The sequence below is a fragment of the Jaculus jaculus genome, chromosome 9, assembly GCF_020740685.1.
Source record: "Jaculus jaculus isolate mJacJac1 chromosome 9, mJacJac1.mat.Y.cur, whole genome shotgun sequence".
In the NCBI taxonomy this organism is placed as follows: Eukaryota; Metazoa; Chordata; class Mammalia; order Rodentia; family Dipodidae; genus Jaculus; species Jaculus jaculus.
The window spans coordinates 29144460-29164415 of NC_059110.1; the positions used below are offsets into that span (position 1 = coordinate 29144460).

Consider the following 19956-nt stretch of genomic DNA (forward strand, 5'->3'; position numbering starts at 1 on the left):
GAGCTTACTGCAACACCCATAAGCCCACCCCCAACAATACACCGCCTCCAGAAGGCTTTAATTTCCAATTGCCATCAGCTGGGGAAACTAGCATCCAGGACACCTAAGTTTATGGGGGACACCTGAATCAAACCACTACATTAGTTAAGTTTTTGTTTTATAGTCTATGTATTTTTAAAGCAAGGTAAGAGGGTAAAAATCTTACAGTTTTGTCTTGGTGGAATGGCATGTTTGCACTATTTTGCAAGCAGATAGGATTTATTAACATTTTCTGTGGGTTAAATCTCCAACTTAATGTTGCTGTGGTAGGGTTATGTCACGTGATTAGCTCTTTCTACATCACCACATAAATCTAGCATGATTTTTCATGTCCGGGACTGCCCTGTCAGTTGGTCAGGCATATGTTCTCTTAAAGCTTTCTTTTTTTGCCTTAAAAGCTTTTTAAGTGGTCTGAACCACTCCACTCCATCTGAGTTAATTCAAGCTATTCTTTCAAACTCTCTTCTGCATTTCTTGCTGTCTCCCTTGTAAGCTTGAATTGTTTCTCCCTCTGGACAAAAAACTTTCTGTGACCCAGCCATTTGTTCTAATGGGTCAACTCTTCCTCTTTTTGGCTTTTTTTTTTTTCTTTTTTGATGATGTAGATGGATTTCATATTCCCAATTACATAATGTAGCATAATGTGGTCAGAAACTGAATATGTTTGTTTTCATTTTGGGTTTTCTTGTGACACACAGTCACTCTCTCTCTCTCTCTCTCTCTCTCTATAGCCTAAGCTACCTTAGAACTCACTATGTAACTCTAGACAAGGCTGGCCTCAAAGTCATGGCAATCCTGTCTCCTCTCAAATGTTGGGATTACAAGTTTGAACCACCATACTGCGCTTGAAACTCAGCTTCTGTACAACTAAACTCTTTATCTCCCCCTCTAAAATGGACTCATAATTGGTTTGCCCAGGTTCTAAGCAGTTGCACCCATAGGTTTGTGACCCCAAGAAGTTTTTTCCCTTGGCTATTCTTCGACACTTCTGCTGCTGGAAGTAGTGGCTTCTTTCTAACTGCTGGTCTTAGCTAATGGATCTTTTACAGAATGAAACACTTTCCTTTCCAACTGGCCCAATACTGTTTACACTGGCAAGTCTCCTCCCTCGTTTACTTAAAAGCCACTGGTAGCCACCAATAGACAGTCTGGACTCGGCCTAAGCCTGTAACGAGGCTTCTCCTATCTCTACGCCACTATGTAAGTAGGTGGTGTGCTCCAGCCCTAAACCACCCTACTCACAAGTGGAGCTGGCTGTCTTCAAAGTAAATTGTAGATGAATGTGGAACATTTGTAGTCCTTCCCCTTAGGGAAATTCTCTTATTTTTTCACTCAATAATATATCTTGTGTATCTCTCATATTTTTGTGCCCGTTCTAGTGCAGTTTTATAACTTAATGTTTTGTTTCTCTCTCTCTCTCTCTCTCTCTCTCTCTCTCTCTTTAGACTTTCTATACCTCCCTGGCTATATGAATGTGAAGGTTCTAAAGTGAACTTCTCTATTTCTAATTCAGGTGCCCAATGCATGGCATAGTTCTGAGTGAAAGCTGTGTGTAAGAAATACTTGTTCATGGTCTTATTGTGTCGTTCATAAGATAATGATGATGGGTGTTTATGTGTTTATGGAGTGTTGACTCCGGGCCAGGAGACACCCTGTACTTTTCGCTACATATTGACACCTAGGAAAGCAACTACAATAGCCAGTGTACTTTTTGTTGTGTGGGCTACCATAATTGGTTATGCAAATTGTTAGATAGAATGTTAAGTTATTTTTAAAGCACTGTGATTATTGGGTCTAAGGAAGTAATGAGATGATTTAGAATTCTGTAGTACTTAGTAGGCCCTTTTTTCTCCTACCATATTAGCTGTTTAAACATATTACTATCATTATTATTATTAGAAACTTAATATGGACACATCATGTGTTGGAACAATCACTTCCTTCTTCCTTACCACCATTCCACTGGGGACCCTCCACAGTGGGTAAACATGGTTTTAATATGTACATGAGTAGCCACATCCGTATGAAAATTCCTTGCAAGTCATTGTTGAGTAGAGACCAGTCCCTACACTTAGAGAATGGGTGGGTGTTCCTAAAGGCTTAGGAGCTGGGCAGGTCCTTTTGGCACATGGAGGAGAGGGAGAGACATTTTCCCACAGAAGCAAGGTGCATAGGCTCTGTAGGCTCTGTTGACTCCCATTTGACACAGAATAAGAGAATAAAAATATATGTTGGAGGGGGCGCACGTGTCTGTAGTTTGTTTGCAGTGGCTGGAGGCCCTGGCGCGCCCGTTCTCTCCCTCTCTCTCTCTACTTCTCTGTCTGTCTGTCACTCTCAAATAAATAAATAAAAATAAACAAAAATTTAAAATACATGTGTTGGAACAGATTTGGGTAAAGTTTTTGAGAAAATTCTATGACAGTGTACTTTGGTTAGTCTTTGGGTCCATTAGGAGTGATAGAGTCTGTTACTAATTTCTGCTTAGAGACTAGTACAGGGATCAGAACATACAATGCTTATAGAACAGTGTGGATTTTTTACTCTCTATAGCTTAAAGTAAAACTAACCACCATCAGTGTTTTTTTTGAGACAGGGGTGCTCCCTATGTAGCTCAGGCTAGCTTCAAACTCATTCAATGAGTAGTTAATACATGGTTAGTTTTGAGCCAGGGTTACTAGGATAATGAAGTGAAGATAAACTTCCTATACTCCTAGAACTTACATTCCAAGTGAGGGAGTAAGATAGTAAACAGCCAAAGATTATAGGATATTTGAGCTAACATCTCTTTCTCTCACAGCCCATTACCTATTTCATTACCTAATTCAGATAAATTTTAAAGGGATCAGCAGATGTCCTCAGAATGTGTCCAGAATATAATTGCTTGTACCCAGCACCTGGGAGCACCTTATTGCAAGCAGCCCAAACCTCTCAGCTGTCTCCCTTATTTCTTCCCATTGGCCATAGAGTCTTTTGTCAACCTAGCAGTCAACGTCCTCCAGTTAGAATGTGGCCTTCCCTGTCACACTTCTGCTCCAGACCTTCACACAGGAGAAGCCAGAACCCTTTTGATGGCCCTCCCTGTTCCCGAGATGTAAACTATGCCGGCCTCCATACTGGCCCAGTATACCAGCCATATCCTTGACTCTGGTTCCTGTTCTCTCTACCTGACATGTTTCCTGAGAATTCCCCAGCCTCCCTCAGTTTTTCTTAAATGCCACCTTCTCCATGAGGCTTTCTCTGACTGCCTTCCTCAGATTTGTAGCTCCCGCCCCCACCACCATCATCTAAACAGGTCCATATTTAACTTAGTGGTTTATTATGGCAAACTCTGCTGGGATGTGTTCCATAAGAGAAGAGATTTAGGATTTTTAATTTTGAAAGCCCCCTGCCTCGAATAGCCTTGCACTTGACAAATGTCCATTGTTTGTTGGCTGTTGAATCAGTGAGAGAGACACACACACACACACACACACACACACACACACATTAATTGCAAGATAAATGCAAGCAGGTATTGCAAATTACTTCAGACCTTCCCAAATTACTGCACAATGCCTGCCCTTATGATACTTCTGTCACAAGAGCACTAATTTTTTTATTTTATTTTTTATTTTTTTATTTTTTGAGGTAGGGTCTCAATCTAGCCCAGACTGACCTGGAATTCACTATGTCGTCTCAGAAATCCTCCCACCTCTGCCTCCCGAATGCTGGAATTAAAGGCATGCCCCACCACGCCCAGCTGGGAGTACTAAATTCTTAAGCATAACCATTTTCTCAGATGAAAAATACAGGGATATAAAACTAATATTCTTGGGCTGGGAAAATGGCTCAGTGGTTAAAGCTGCTGCTTGCAAATCCTGCTGGCCTGGGTTCAGTTCCCCAGTACCATGGAAAGCCAGGCACACAAAGCGAGATGAATCTGGAATTTGTTTGAAGTGATAAGGAGCCTTCCTTGCATGTCCAGTTTCTCACCCCTTCTCAAATAAATAAATAAAGCTTAAAAACCTAATACTCCTATGATATTTTGACAAAGTTGAGAATAACATACTTAATAATAATAGGCAAAACTACTGGGAAGTGCAAGGTTTCCCTTTTTAAAATAATTTATTTATTTGAGAGAAAGAGGCACAGAGAGAGAAAGAGAAAATGTATGATGTGCCAGGGTTTCCAGCCACTGCAAATGAACTCCAGATGCATATGCTACCTTGTGTATCTGGCTTACATGAGTACTGGGGAGTCAAACCTAGGTCCTTAGGCTTCTCAGGCAAACACCTTAACCACTAAGCCTTCTCTCCAGCCCAAGGTTTTCCCCTTTAAAGATGATAATGTAAAGTGGCTTTAAAGTACTAATTAGATTTGATTTTTATTTAAGTGTCTTAACAGATTTTGGTAAGCATCTAATTATTTAGTCTTTTCTGAGAACAATTTTTTTTTCTTCATGCTGGTAATGAGACCCAGAGCCTCATGTATTAGGTGAGCAGTTCTAACTCTGAGCTACACCTATAGCCCTTTGAGACCAACATCATTATGTGACTTCACCTATATTCCCAACTAGGGCTTTTGAAGCTTTTCTGAGTTTGATAAAACTATGAAAGATTATCACAGGCTACATCATTTACTGACATAGCTCTTAAAGAAGAAATCCAACTCTATTTATATTGGCTTTTATTCCTAAATTTAGAGCTGCTCAAGAGATCTATCATAATGTATTTTTTTTCTTTTTGTTAATTTTATTTATTATTTGAGAGAGCTAGAGAGAAAATGGGCACACCAAGGCCTCCAGCCACTGCAAACGAACTCCATACGCATGTGCCACCTTGTGCATCTGGCTTACTGGGTGCTGGAGAATCGAACCAAAGTCCTTTGGTTTTGCAGGCAAGCGCCTTACCCACTAAGCCATTTCTTGAGCTCCATAATGTATTTTTCAAAAGAATAAGATAATATAGAAAGGATTTTTAACCCTGGAACAAACTTAAGTTAAACTCGTGGGGATGGATCTGGGTAATTCCACCTTTCCAGTCATAGCTTCTTTACCTCCCCTTTCTCCATAATTTCAGTGTATTGTCAACTCAAGGACAGCAGTATACTCACCAGTAAATCATTTCACACTTTCAGAATGTTGATTTCAAACATATTGAGCAAATTAATAATAATTAGCAAATAGTCAATACTGGTATTTACCTGGTTAAAGTTGTAGGTGAAACTCATTCTGATCTCATACTTCATGCTATTGGACTAGAGCAGTCATGTTCTTTGGTCAAAGATTTTCTTTTTTAAAAGATATTCACAAGAAAAAGGAGAGAAAGTGGAAAAAAAAGAAGCAAGGAGGGGAAGAGGGATATGAGCAGTCAGGCTCGCATTGCTGGCAGAAATCACCTGATCAAGAGCAGCTTTTGGGGAAAAAAGAGACTTGAAGGGAAGCTCCATGAAGGCAGGGGAAAACGATGGCATGAGCAGAGGGTGAACATCCACTTCCTGGCCAACATAAGGTGGACAACAGGAACAAGAGAGTATGCCAAACACTAGCAAGCGGGGGGGGGGGGGGGGGGCTGGCTATAACACCCATAAGCCCGCCCCCAACAATACACTGCCTCCAGGACGCATTAATTCCCAAATCTCCATCAGCTGGGAACCTAGCATTCAGAACACCAAAGTTTATGGGGGACACCTGAAGCAAACCACCACAGTCCTCATCCAAATTTCAGGTATCTTTGGCAGACCTGTGGTCAGTCTTGGCACCCGGGTGTCTTGGAGCTGGCATTTGATGAATACCTATACAGAAGCTGCAGGCAGTGGGCAGATTGTAGACAGCTCTGGGATGTGGGCGCCCTCAGTGGGAGGAATCTGGACATTAGCACATACCAGAGCGGCTGTCTCATGAGTCAGCCTCAGGCTGGGAGAGTAAGTGCTTGTTGGAGGGTGGATGAGGTCAGCAGAGACATCAAATGAATCATATGACTAATCCATTTTTTTTCTCCAATTTACTTTGCCTTTAAAAGCAAAAACAAAACTATGTTAAACCTAAAAAGGAAAAGGTCGTGTGAACAAATGACTATAAAAGCCAGGGGTGGTATTGGGAGATGTGCACCTTCACGTTGGGTTGCCCACCTTGCCCACATGTGGGGGAGGAGCGTTAGTCACTGGGAGGAGTTCCGGTCCAGCCCCTTAGCAGCAGAATGGCTCTTTGTGCTTCTAGACTCAAGACAGTCCAGAGCTTGAATTATGGCTCCACCGCTTACTTGTTGTGAGATGTTGGACAGGTTATCTCATTTCTCTGTCTCTGACTTCTCATAGTAAATTAAGTTTGATGGCAGTGCCTGCCTCTTAGCGCTGCTTGTGAAGACAATGCCCAGAAATGACTCAGTGTCAGCATAAAGTAAGAGCAGAGGACATCTTACCAGGTGATGGTGGGGATAAGAGCGAGCGTAGCCGCTCATGTGATTCTGCACAGCTGCCTTAGGTGGGGGATCTGGACAGGCCTGTGTCTGGGCTAAGGAGTGGCATGTGGAGGGATGTCTGTGCTTCCTAGAAGGGTCAGTGACAGCACTGGGGAGCTAGGGGTGAGGTGGGAGCCAGAGGACCCCAAGGACAGCATTGGCATAACAAGACCCCAGGCTGCCTTTGCTTTGCAAGAAGCTACACGCAGTAGAATTCCTGGGAACTTTTTAAAAAGTTATTTTATTTTTATTTATTTGAGAGTGTGAGAAAGGCCAATAGAGGGAGAATGGGCATGCCAGGGCCTCTAGCCGCTGCAAATGAACTCCAGACACAGGCACCCCCTTGTGCAGCTGGCTTACATGGGTCCTGGAGAATTGAACCTGGGTCCTTTGGCTTTGCAGGCAAGTGCCCTAACCACTATGCAACCTCTCCAATCCCCTGGGAACTTTTATCTTATTTTCCTTCCTTATCTCAGAGTCATTCTGCTCATTATCAGTATATAAGGGAAGCTGTTGGTCTTCCGTATGTATAAATTGCTGTCCCAGCACCTCAGTCCATTAGTCTTCTAGGTGGGGGAGCAAGGCCTCTCAGGCAGGAGACAGTGATATTGGTGCCCTGCAGGGTCACACCAGGCAGTTCCCCACTATGTAATCCAATCAGAGTTACAGGGGGAAAACAACCAGTTACATCTCAGTACTTAGGATTGCCTCAAGCTCTAGAACAGCCTGGGCTGCATAATGAGTTCCAGGTCAGACTGGGCTGCAGAGTAAGACTGTTTCCAAAACAAAAATGACAAGTTGAGAAGTCTTTAAATTGTCACCAACACAACATGAGCCACTTTGTTGAAGCTTCACTTGACGCTTTTGTTTTTCCCTGGAGCTCGGAATGTGGACATAGGTGAGGGCAAGGCAGTGACATCTGAGTGTGGACAGCAAGTGTGAATGGAGGTGGAGGGAGTTGTTGCCGGGCTTCTCGGGGGAGGCTTCTGGAAGGCAGCGGTGTTGAAGCTCAGAAGATTGCCAGGCAGAAGGAGCCATGGTGGACACAGCTGGCGCGGGCCAGGGTTCAGGGGGACCCTCAGGTTTTCCAGATCTGTGTTGCGAGGAAGCTGTCGCAAGCGACTAGCGTCAGAAGCAGAAGGGCCGGAGAGCACAAAACCACGCCAAGAACATGGTGAGAGCCGCCCTCGACCTGGGAGACGTTTATGAGGTCAGACAAAAGGTCCATTGTGTGGGTGAGTCAGGTGTGAGAGGGAGGACTGGGAAGGAGGACCTTGAAGTCCCTAACATCACAGTCTGTCCTCACATCAGAAGACAAGACAGAGCAGGTTCCAGCTTATGGTAGGGAGGAGTGAGGAACCAGAGGGCACGCACTTTGGAATAAGTAAACTGAAATTGCAGCGCTAGGTTTTTGTTGTTGTTGTTTTGGCATGCATGCATGCACATGTGGGGGGGGGCGTGCACGCTTGCAGTGTGTGCATGTGGAGGCCAGGCATTGACATCAGATGTCTTCCTCCGTTGCATTCCACCTTGCTTTCCGAGGCGGGGTCTCTCACTTGAACCCAAAGCTCAGCTAGTAAAACCAGCCAGCTTGTCCCGTAGATGCCCTGTCCCCAGTTCTAGTGTTTCAGGCTGGTCCCCATAACCAGCAGGCATTCATCTGCGCACTGGGGAGCCGGGCTCCCACTCTCAGGCTCTCAGGGCAAGCGTGCCGTCCTTGGAGCTATCTCGCCAGCCCTCGACTCTTCCTTCTACAACATGTGATCTTGGGAACGTGATTTAACGTCTTTGGATCTTTTTCTTCATTTCACCTTCTAGCCCACTTTGTCTAGTAGGAACATTTTCTCTTACTGCACGTTTGTCTTCATTTGTCTGGTAACTGCTTGCTGCCACCGCTGCCGCCACCTTCTCAGTGCTGCTGCATACCGACCCCAGGGCCAAGCACCGACTCCCCCTGACTGTAGGTCTGTTTCTTTTAAAACAGCACAGCTCAGTACTTTGGGTTTGCATGGTCAAATACGTTTCTGCAGGCTGGATTTTATTCTTTTTTTTTTTTTTTGGTTTTTCGAGGTAGGGTCTCACTCTAGCTCAGGCTGACCTGGAATTCACTATGGAGTCTCAGGGTGGCCTTGAACTCATGGCGATCCTTCTACCTCTGCCTCCCGAGGGCTGGGATTAAAGACGTGCGCCACCACGCCCGGCCTGGATTTTATTCTTTTTTTATTTTATTTTATTTATTTATTAGAGACAGATGAAGAGAAAGAGCAGGAGAGGGAGAATGGGCATGCCAGGGCCTCTAGCCAGTGCAAACGAACTCCTCCTTGCATTGTGTTAGGGTCGTGGGGAATGGGATGGAGAGTTGAGGGCAGGTCTGGGTGTGTGGCAGGGCTGGCCTGGAACTCATGATCTTCCTGCTCATCCTCCCCAGTGCTGGGACTCCAGGTGGGCGGGGACGGTGCAAGACGGAGAACTTGCACACTTGCGGGTCTCACATGTCTAGCTCTTACCCACATTCACGAAGAACTAAGGATGCAGATGCAGCCAAGGGTCAATTACGAGATTTATTTTAGGAAGACTTAAGAGGGAAGACCAAGCAAGGAAGCACCAAATCAAAAGAAGGTCTCCCTCTTTCTTCCCAGCTAGACTGAGAAGATCTTCCTCCCATAGGGAGAGGAAGCGAGGAAAAGAAGAGGCCAAAAAGGATCACACGTGGGGCCTGTGAAGCCTAAGGACCCCGGTTCGAGGCTCGGTTCCCCAGGTCCCACGTTAGCCAGATGCACAAGGGGGCGCACAAGTCTGGAGTTCATTTGCAGAGGCTGGAAGCCCTGGCACGCCCATTCTCTCTCTTCCTCTATCTGTCTTTCTCTCTGTGTCTGTCACTCTCAAATAAATAAATAAATAATTTTTTAAAAAAAAGGATCGCACGTGTGTTTCAGGCCCACTTCTGTGAATCAGACATCCAGTTAGAATGAGCCTCCTCATCAGGCTCTGGTGTGCAAAGGAGGAGCCTGACTGGTTGGCAGGCCCAGGGGGCTGGCTCAGGAGGGACCAGTTCACAGGTGCTAAGCCCACAAACAGCTGAGAAAGACACAGGAAGCTGTTGCTCTTGCGGAGTGGGGCTAGGAGGTTGGTTGCTCCTGGTGTCTTGCATGAGACTGAATCAGACCCTAGTTCTAGTTCATAGTTACCATTTCATGGCTATTTAATGAAATGAATTAGTGTTTTCTACATGAGTATTGTAAGTCTTGTAAAGTATTTCAACTGTGCCATATCTAGATGCTCTGATTCTTTTGTTTTAATTAATTAATTTTTGTTGACAACGTCCATGATTGTAAACAATATCCCATGGTAACTCCCTCCCTCCCCCCCACTTTCCCCTTTGAAACTCTACTCTCCTTCATATCCCCTCCCTCTCTCAATTAGTCTCTCTTTTATTTTTATGTCATCATCTTTTCCTCCTATTATGATGGTCTTATGTAGTTAGTATCAGGCACTATGAGGTCACGGATATCCAGGCCATTTTGTGTCTGGAAGAGCATGTTGTAAGGAGCCCTACCCTTCCTTTGGCTCTTATATTCTTTCCGCCACCTCTTCCGCAATGGACCCTGAGCCTAGCAAGGTGTGATAGAGATATTTCAGTGCTGAACACTCCTCTGTCACTTCTTCCCAGCACTGTGATGCCTTCTGAGTCATCCCAAGGTCACTGACATCTGAAAAGAGAGGTTTCTCTAACCAAAAGTGAGAGTAGATGCTGTGATCCTTACTTCAATAGCTGTCTTCTTAGAATTGATGAACTAGATTACACTAGATTTTCTTAAAAGAATTATTTTCTCAGGCAGGAGAGATGGCTTAGTGGTTAAGGCACTTGCCTGCAAAGCCCAAGGACTCAGGTTTGATTCTCCAGGTCCCATGAAAGCCAGATGCATAAGGTAGTGCATGCGTCCGGAGTTTGTTTGCAGTGGCGGGAAGCCCTGACACATCCATTCTCTTTCTCTCTCAATCTGCTTCTTCCTCTCTCTCTCTCAAATAAATAAATAAAATATTTTTTAAAAAGGAACTATTCTCTCTCTCTCTCTCTCTGTCTCTCTCTCTCTCTCTCACACACACACACACATATTTACATATCTATAGTTTTATAAGTAACAAATATATAAATATATATTGTGTTCATAGTAATTTGCAAAATGACATTTTCATAAATGTAAACTATCACAGTAATTTCTAAAATAAAGCATAAAAGTTAAAATTTGTGCTTTCTGTCATACTATAGACTACTCTCAGGCTTTGTGCATTCTAGCAAGAGTTCTACCACTGGATACACCCCAAGCCCTAAGGTTAAAATCTTAATATTCAAAATAAAGCAGGAACAAAAAATAAAAAAAATAAAGCAGGGTATGATGGTGTAAGTCTGTAATCCCAGTACTCAGGAGGATGGCATTTTTTAGAAAATAATATTTGTTTATTTGAGAGAGAGAAAGAGAATGGGCATGCCACGACCTCCAGCCATTGCAAATGAACTCCAGACACATGAGCCACCTTCTACATCTGACTTATGTGGGTACTGCAGAATCAAACCTGGGTCGTTAGGCTTCACAGGCAAGCACCTTAATGGCTAAGCTATCCCTCCAGCCCTGAAGATGGCAATTTTGAAGCCAACCTGAGGTACAGAGTAAGTTCCAACCTAGATTTAGCTGCATAACAAGATGCTGTCTCAAGTGTGTGTGTGTATTCTACAGATTATATATACATTATTTTAAAGATTATATTTAGATATATATGAAAATATCTTATATTCTTTCTCTGACTTACAAATAAGAAAGGAGAGGTGGCTCAGTGGTTAAGGCACTTGCCTGTGAAGCCTGCAGGCCTGGGATTGATTCCCTGAAACCCATGTGAGCCAGATGCACAAGGGGACGCACACGTCTGGAGTTCGTCAGCAGCGGCTAGAGGCCCTGGCACGCCCATTCTCCACCTCTCTCCCTCTTTCCCTCCCTCCCCTCTCCCTCCCTCCCTCACTCTCTCTCTCTCTCTCTCTCTCTCTCTCTCTCTCTCTCTCTGTCAAATAAATAAGTAAATATTAAAAAAAAAAAAGAAAGAAAGAAGGAAAGGTTAGATTGGGGCTGAAGAGATCGCTCACTGGTTAAATGCAGTTGCCTGCAAAGCCTGGCGGGGTGCCAGACCACCCATTCTTTGTCTCTTTCACACTCTCACACTCATATATATGTAGTATAATTTTTTAGAAATAAAGGTTAATTAATTTTCCCAAGATTACCTAATAGAATCAAAACCCAAACTCAGATTTTCTCATGCATGGCCATTTTCACTCTTTTCTATTATTGGCTATTCTGGTACACACTGTTACTAGGAATGTTTTAGTATGAAAGTAAGGGCTGGAAGTATAGCTCAGTGACAGAACGCAACGTCCTAAATTCAGACAGCACCACAAAAATTTAAAAAAAAAAAAAAGAGGCAATAATTGTGTACATTGCAGAAATCATTGTTACATCCTCTATTCTCTGTGCATTGCATTCTCTTTCCCTCGCATGTTCTCTACCCATGTAGACGCGGACCTGCGCAGACCAGGCGCAACTGAGGTAGATGCGGAGTCTCACAGTCAGTTGTCCGTCCTCCCTGCAATCTTCAAGTTAGCGCATGCTCCGCGTGACAATAAGCCAGGAATTATTAGGATTCTCACAAAGCTTCGTTACCATTACTTCCATTCTCTTGGGTTCATACCCACTGCCTGGCACTGTGTTAAATGCTTTGTACACCACCGTGATCCCACATGGCAGTGCTACCTGGACGATGGTGCTGTGGTCATTTCAGGAAGCAGAACCACAAAGGTCATTACTTGTCCAGTGGCCCATACCCGGTAAGTGCAGTATATGGAAACCTCGGGTTCCTGTGCAGCTGGGAACTGTGTCTTGTCCACCTCAATAGCTGTGACTTCAAAGGAGTAAAGGTTAATAATGTTCATACCAGCTTTTTATGGTTTGTCTTAACATGCTATCCTCTTAAAAAATTGATTCTTTATGAAATTTAAAAACTGTTAATGTTGAATACTAAACAAGATACCTTAATCACCCAGGGTTACCTTAACAAAGCATCACAAAATGGGTGGCTTCAGCAGCAGAATTATTTTCCCACAGTTTGGAAGCTGGCAAGTCTCAGATCAGTGTTTGGTTCTGTGTCTGCTGAGCACTCCCTTTCCAGCTTGTTGAGGACCTTGTGCTCTGTGTGGTCTTGGTCTTTCCTGTGAGCACTGGAATCAAAAGAGAAAGGCAGGCCTGCCATGGTGGCGCACGCCTTTAATCCCAGCACTTGGGAGGCAGAGGTAGGAGGATCGTCATGTGCTCAAGGCCAGCCTGAGACTACATAGTGAATTCTAGGTCAGCCTGGGCTAGAGTAAAAGCCTACCTCAAAAACTGAAAAAGAGAGAAAGAGAAAGGCAGCCAGGCATGGTGGCTCATACCTTTAATCACAGCACTTAAAAGGTTGATGTAGGAGGATCATCATGAATTCAAGACTAGCCAGGACTCCAAAGTGAGACCCTGCCTCAAAATAAGGTGGGGGAGAGCTGGAGAGATGGCTTAGTGGTTAAGGTGTTTGCCTGCAAAGCCAAAGGACCCTGGTTCAATTCCCCAGAAACCACATTAGCCAGGTGCACAATGGGATACATGCATCTGAAATTTGTTTGCATTGGCTAGAGGCCCTGGCCTGCCCATTCTCTCTCTCCTCTCTCTCTCTCTCTCTCTCTCTCTCTCTCTCCCTCTTTCTCTCAAAATAAATAAGTAAAGTAATATTTCAAAAAGGTGGGAGGGAGAATGACTCTTTGGTGTGTCTTATTAAAAGGACGCTAATCCTATCAGATGAGGGCACCACTCTTATGACATTTTATCTTTCTCTTTGTTGGTTTCATTTTTGGGGGGGTTTCAAGACATGGTTTCACTCTAGCCCAGGCTGACCTGGAATTCACTATGTAGTCTCAGGATGGCCTCAAACTCATGTCAGTCCTTCTACTTCTGTCTCCTGAGTGCTGGAATTAAAGGTGTGTGCCACCACACCTGGCTTTATTTGCTTTATTTTGTTGTTGCTGTTGCTGTTGTTGTTTGAAATAGGGAGTCCTTATGTAGTCTGAGATGGCCTGGAACTCACCTTCCTGCTGCTTCAGCCCCCCAAGTGCTGGGATTATACACATGTGCTGTCATGCTGAGCTCATTGAATCTTTTTGTTTGTTTTTTTTTGGTTTTTGAGGTAGGGTCTTGCTCTAGCCCAGGCTGACCTGGAATTCACTATGTAGTCTCAGGGTGGCCTCAAATTCACCATGATCCTCCTACGTCTGCCACCCAGGTTGGGACCATAAAGGCATGCACCACCATGCCAGGTTTCATTTAATCTTACGTGTACTCTAAAGACTCTGTGTCCAAACATAGTCACACTGGGGGGTAAGAGCTTTGACATATGGATTGGAATTGGGGAACCTACTTCAGTCTAAAGCAACTAAGCATTTTATGTTCACAATTCTCATTTCATAATGAGAACTTAGACAACCTTGAAATAATAAACTATAGGAAATACTTCAGCTTACTAAAATTGTGAGAATAAATATACTTTTAATTCTTAGTAAGGTACTGAAATCTTGTGTGTGTTCTTTAGTTTAAAAGATCACATGAGGGCTGGAGAGATGGCTTAGCAGTTAAGCGCTTGCCTATGATGCCTAAGGACCCCCATCAAGACTCGATTCCCCAGTACTAAGCCAGATGCACAAGGTGGCACATGCATCTGGAGTTCGTTTGCAGTGTCTGGAGGCCCTAGTGGGCCCATTCTCTCTCTCTCTCTCTCTCTCTCCCCCCCCTCCTTCCCTCCCTTCCTCCCTCTCTCTCTGTCACTCTCAAATAAATAAATAAAAATTTAAAAAAAAAAAGAAGAAAAAGCAAAAGATCACATGAGGGCTGGGAAAATGACTCAGCCGTTAAAGGCACTTGTTTGCAAAGCCTGCCCATCCGGGTTCAGTTCCCCAGTACCTACATAAAGTCAGATACACAAAGTGTCATATGTATGTGGAGTTTATTTTCAGTGGCAAGAGGCCCTGGTACACCAATATTTACTTACTTACTATCTCCCCACACCCCTCCCAAATAAATAAGTAAACTTTTTTTTTTTTTTTTAAGATTGCTTGATGTGTACCCAACAGCTCATCCTGGCACTCACCAGCAGGCTCTGCAATAACCACAGAAGACATTGGCTCTTTCAACATTGTTTGCTTATCCTCTATACAACTGCTTTCAGACAACTATCTTTGAAAGAAAAACATAAAAGCCCCACAGTAGAATCATTCTTCCTGGTGTTTATAAAAAAAGAAGTGGACCAAAAGGGTGAATAAAGAAATAGTCTTCCTTGGGCTGAGGATGTAGCTTGCTTGGTAGCAGAATGCTTGCCTAGTATGTACAAGGCCATGGGTACTCCTAAGTACCACCAAAAGCAAAAGGGAAAGAAATGAAATATTCTTCTTTTATATTTGGGATAAAACCAATTATTGCTGAAATAATAATGCCAAGTCCTATTGTGGTTTACATTAACAACCATAAAACCCACCTTTAGTATTGTGAAGTGATGCAGTGAGGACAAAGATGACAGCCATAGGTAAATGTTCCTGAATACTTAAAAAGAAGAAGTGCCAAACTTCTTTTAATCCTCACTGTAAGGAGGAAGTGCCTACTTTTCCTACCATTTGCCTAATAGAATTCATCCCAGAGAGGTTAAGTTACTCATTCAAGGCCACAGAGTTATGGATCACAGAGTCAGAAAGTAATTCACAATCCCCAAGAAGTAATAATGAAGACCCTTGGACTCATTCAAGCTGTGAAATATACTGTGGAGTGGGGTGGGCTTGGAGGGGAAATGACCTTTGCTGCATAGAAATCAGAGCTGGGAGATGCTGAAGTTTTGTGGTCGCTGTCACAGGAGCTACAGTGGCCTGTGGAAGTGACACATCCCCCACAGAAGACCACTGATGCAGGTCTCCGCATACCTTCTATGGGCTACCTGTGTCAGATCTACTTCTGAGCTTTGTGCAAACCACCACCACTTGTATGTGCCCTTAGGTTCAGTCCCCAGAACCTTAAAAAAAAAAAAAAAAAGTGTTATGGGCCCTGTTCTACATTAGTAACCCTGAATGTGACGATTGGAACCCCAGGATTTGACTTGAACCCTTCACCCACCTCCACAGACTTGCAGAAGCTGTTTGGCATGCTTGATTGACAATTATGAGGCCACTGCCTTAAAGAGCAAATCTGCTGGGGTTCTATACCATTTCCCAGCAGAGGCAGAGCAGGAGCAGAGAGGGGAAGAAGCAGGGTTTGTGGAGGAGTATATGAGAGCAGCGGGCAGGAAGGCAACCAGGTCTTCAGAAATCAGTGTTTGCATTCAAAGAAGCAATAGTCATGGGTAAACATTTCATGACAGTGCTGAGGGCGGAACCCTGCTATGCAGACACACTGCCACTGAGCTACTTTTCCAGCCCAGTATCTTTCACACTGTTTAAGTCACATATTCCCTTTGATTTAGCAGTTCTGTTTCTACGTAAATCTGTACTCACAGCCCCAAGATCTGTGAAAGTCCAGGGCTGCTGTTCAATGTCTGAATTAGGTTATCTGAATCATTTCTAGGATTTCGCTGTCAATAGATAACAGGTTATATGAACAGTGCATAAATATTAAAATACTGCCTTGTTGGTGGCGCACGCCTTTAATCTCAGCACTCGGGAGGCAGAGGTAGGAGGATCGCTGTGAGTTCGAGGTCACCCTGAGATTACATAGTGAATTCCAGGTCAGCCTGAGCTAACAGTGAGACCCTACCTTGAAAAGCCAAAAATAATAATAAAATACTATGTAGCCATTAAAATTTTGTTAGGGCCGGGTATGGTGGCACATGTCTTTAATCCCAGCATTTGGGAGTTAGGAGTATCACCCATGAATTCAGGGCCACCCTGAGACTATATAGTGAAATCCAGGTCAGCCTGAGCTAGAGTGAGACTCTACCTCAATAAACCAAAGAAAGAAAAAAAAAAAAGAAAAGAAAAGAAGTGTTCCATTGAACAACTTTTTTATTTTTTTAAGTTTACATTTTCTTTGGCTTTTAATAGAGTTAGATACCATTTGGCTCCCTGGAAACCACAATGGCCTCTTAGTCTCATGTGGCTTAACTGACTCTATGACTTATTTGTAAGGCACTTAATTCATCATTTTATCAACTGATGATTTTCTCTGCATCCTTTTCATACTTCCAGAGAAACAATATTGAAAGAAATGTAGTCATACCCAAGTGTAGTGATTCATGTCTGTGATCCCAGTTCTTGGGAAGCTGAGGCAGAAGGATTGCTTCTTGTGCTTGTAGCCACCCTGGTCTACACAGTGAGTTCCAGACCAGCTTGGACTACAAACTCAGAAGGGAGGGAGAAAATAAGGAAGGAAGGAGAAAAGGAGGGAGGGACTACAAGGTATCACCTTTTTCGGAGACAGGATATTATTGCGTAGCCTAGGCTGGCCTCACACTTGTGGCAGTGTTCCTGCCTTGGCCTCCTGAATGCTGAGATTGTAGGTGTATGCCACCACATCTGATGGGATATCCCATGTAAAATGTACACATCCATGTACTGTTGATCTTATATAATCACATACTACCATCAGGACTGAAACTGGAGCTTGTACTTTGTGTCTTATCCTACAACAAACTAGAGAGATCTAAGCCAGGCGTGGTGGCACCCACCTTTAATCCCAGCACTGGGAGGCAGAGGTAAGAGGATCGCCTTGAGTTCAAGTGAATCCAGGTCAGCCTGGGCTAGTGTGAGACCCTACCTTGAAAAAAAAAAAAAAAAAAAAACTAGAGAGATCTGTGGGTTCCCAAAAACAGGACTCAGGGAGCACATCTTCTCTGCCCCACCCGCCAGCATATGCAAGTATTCTAACAGCAGCAGCACAAGGCTTTCTTACCGGGCGTTTGACCACAGAGCCTGTATTTATGTGGTCAGTGTGGATACCTTACACAGCCCTGTAAGTCCTAAGCCTGCACTTGTATTTCTGTGTTTCCCCCTCAAGCTGCACGAGAAATCGTCTGGCTAGAGAGAGAAGAGCGAGCCAGGCTGCACTATGAGAAGCACCTGGAAGAGCGGAAGAAGAAGCTGGAGGAGCAGCGGCTCAAGGAGGAGCGCAGGCGGGCTGCGGTGGAGGAGAAGCGAAGGCAGAGGCTGGAGGAGGACAAGGTGAGGTGTTCCTCCGCCGGGACCTCGCCGAGGCCGGGGGGTGAGGGGGTGAGGGGAAGGGTGGGGGGCAGCTAGAAGGTGGGCTGTCATTAATGTCGACACTACAACTTTGAATTCCCACTTCTCATTAGTGTTCTGTTCAGCTGTACTGAAGTGTAATGAACATGCCAAGCAATTGGGTTTCAATGGGGCCTTGCCATATATAAATTTCCAAAAAATAAAAATAAACCTTTCTACAGAGGCACCTCATTTAATAGCTAACCTAAGTTTTTGAAAAAAAAAAAAAAAAAGGAAATTTAGACTCAAAATAGGTAAGTCACACGAGTTATACAACTCAGTGAGCCACGCATGTCCTTACCAAGTAATGATGGTATACACTTGTAATCCCAGCACTCGGCAGAGGCAGGAGATTGCTCTGAGTTCAAGACCAGCCCGGGCTACATAGTGAGTACCAAACCAGCCAGAGCGATATGTAGCAAGACCCTGTCTCAGAAATAAAACATGACGGCTGTGGACATGGCTTAATGGTTAATAGTGCTTGCCGCACAAGCATGAGGGCTTAGAGGGCCTGATTCTACCCAAGTTCGATTCCCCAAAACCCACGTAAACAGCTAGTGTGGCTACGCACCTCTGTAACCCTAGTCCTTCAGGGCGTGAGGAGGCAGAGACGAAAGGCTTGCTGGGGCTTGCTGACCAAAAAACTGGTGAGAAAGACAGGTCTGGGTGTGGTGAGAGACTGAATTTCAAGGACACAGGCAAACAAGCCAAAAGAGGCCTGGCATTCTCCTCCAACCCTGCACGCATGTGCACAGGGCATACACACCTGCACACGTACGCATACACTCCACATGCATAATCTACATGCATGTGTGCATGCCAAAGAGATGAAATGATGCCTGTTCTCAGTTTCTGAATTGACTTTTTCAAATACTGTACCATATGGGGCTAAGAGTGCAGATCAAGGGCAGAGAGCTGGCTTTCCTGGCACGCACAAGGCCCTGGGTTGGATCCCTGGCACCACAGAAAAAGAAAACTGATGGCACATATCTGTAATGCCAGCACACAGGACACTTAGGCAGGAGCATCATAAGTCCAAGGCCAGCTTCTTATGTAACGAGACTGTATAAAATGTGTGAAATACATGTGCTGAGCATCAAGTTTCGTGACGCCTGCACCATCTTGCTTCCGTGCGCTGAAGGCAAGCCCAGCAGGAGGGGTGATTTATTTCACTGTCCGTTTTCCCCCAGTGGCTTTGGAGCAGGTATCTGTCCATGTTTGTTACTATACCTGCCTTAAGAGAAAGCACAGCTGGGCTTGGAGAGATGGCTCAACAGTTAAAAGTGCTTGTCTATAGAGCATGACAGCCGGGGTTCAATTCCCCAGGTCCCTCATTAGGCCAGATGCACAAAGTGGTGCGTGCATCGGGAGTTTTCTTGCAGTGTCAAGAGGCCCTGGATTGCCCATTCCTGCCCCCCCCCAATAAATAAATAACATACTTTAAAAAAGAAAAAAAAAAAAGATAAGAATTGGGCACACCTTTAATCCCAGCAGTCAGGAGGCAGAGATAGAAGGATCTCTGTGAGTTTGAGGCCACCCTGAGACTACATATTGAATTCCAGGCGAGCCTGAGCTAGAGTGAGACCGTACCTCAAAACAAAACAAAAAAAGCATGGAAGTTAGAAAACAGATAATAACCTCACTATAGTGGGGTGGGAATTTAGATGGGCCTCCTCACTCTGCTCTGCCTCAAGCTGCAGAAGCTGCCAGCAGCCAGGTTGAACTCACCCCTGGCCCTTCTGTTCCCACAAGGAGCGCCACGAAGCTGTGGTACGACGCACGATGGAAAGGAGCCAGAAGCCGAGGCAGAAGCATAACCGGTGGTCGTGGGGAGGCCCTCTTCACGGGAGCCTCAGGATCCACAGTGCAGGTAAATACAGAAACCACTCTTCTTTGCCCCCCCCCCACCCTCCAGGCAGTAAAAGTACATTTGCTTCCTTTTTCTAAAACTTTGGTTGCAAACAAAAATCCAGCTGAAATAATTAAGTGTTGCTTTCACTGTCTAAGAAGAGTGTAATAGAGGTAAGATGATAACGTCCTCTCTTTCCCTTAGCGTAAGTTGTTGGTTTTATTTATTTATTTATTTATTATTTATTATTTATCAGTGACAAATCTATGCAACATTTCTAAAACCTGCTAGTCTCAATTAATTGGTTTACATAA

General features: G+C 44.3%; 1 protein-coding gene across 1 annotated transcript in view; it reads left to right on the top strand.

Annotated features, from left to right (window-relative positions):
• Nucleotides 1-19956, top strand: part of Map7 (microtubule associated protein 7) — a 156250-nt gene that overhangs the window by 98601 nt on the left and 37693 nt on the right. The window contains exons 5-6 of the mRNA XM_045159255.1: nt 17573-17736; nt 19546-19663. Coding sequence (XP_045015190.1) covers nt 17573-17736; nt 19546-19663 — 282 coding nt within the window. The remainder of the gene's footprint in view (nt 1-17572; nt 17737-19545; nt 19664-19956) is intronic.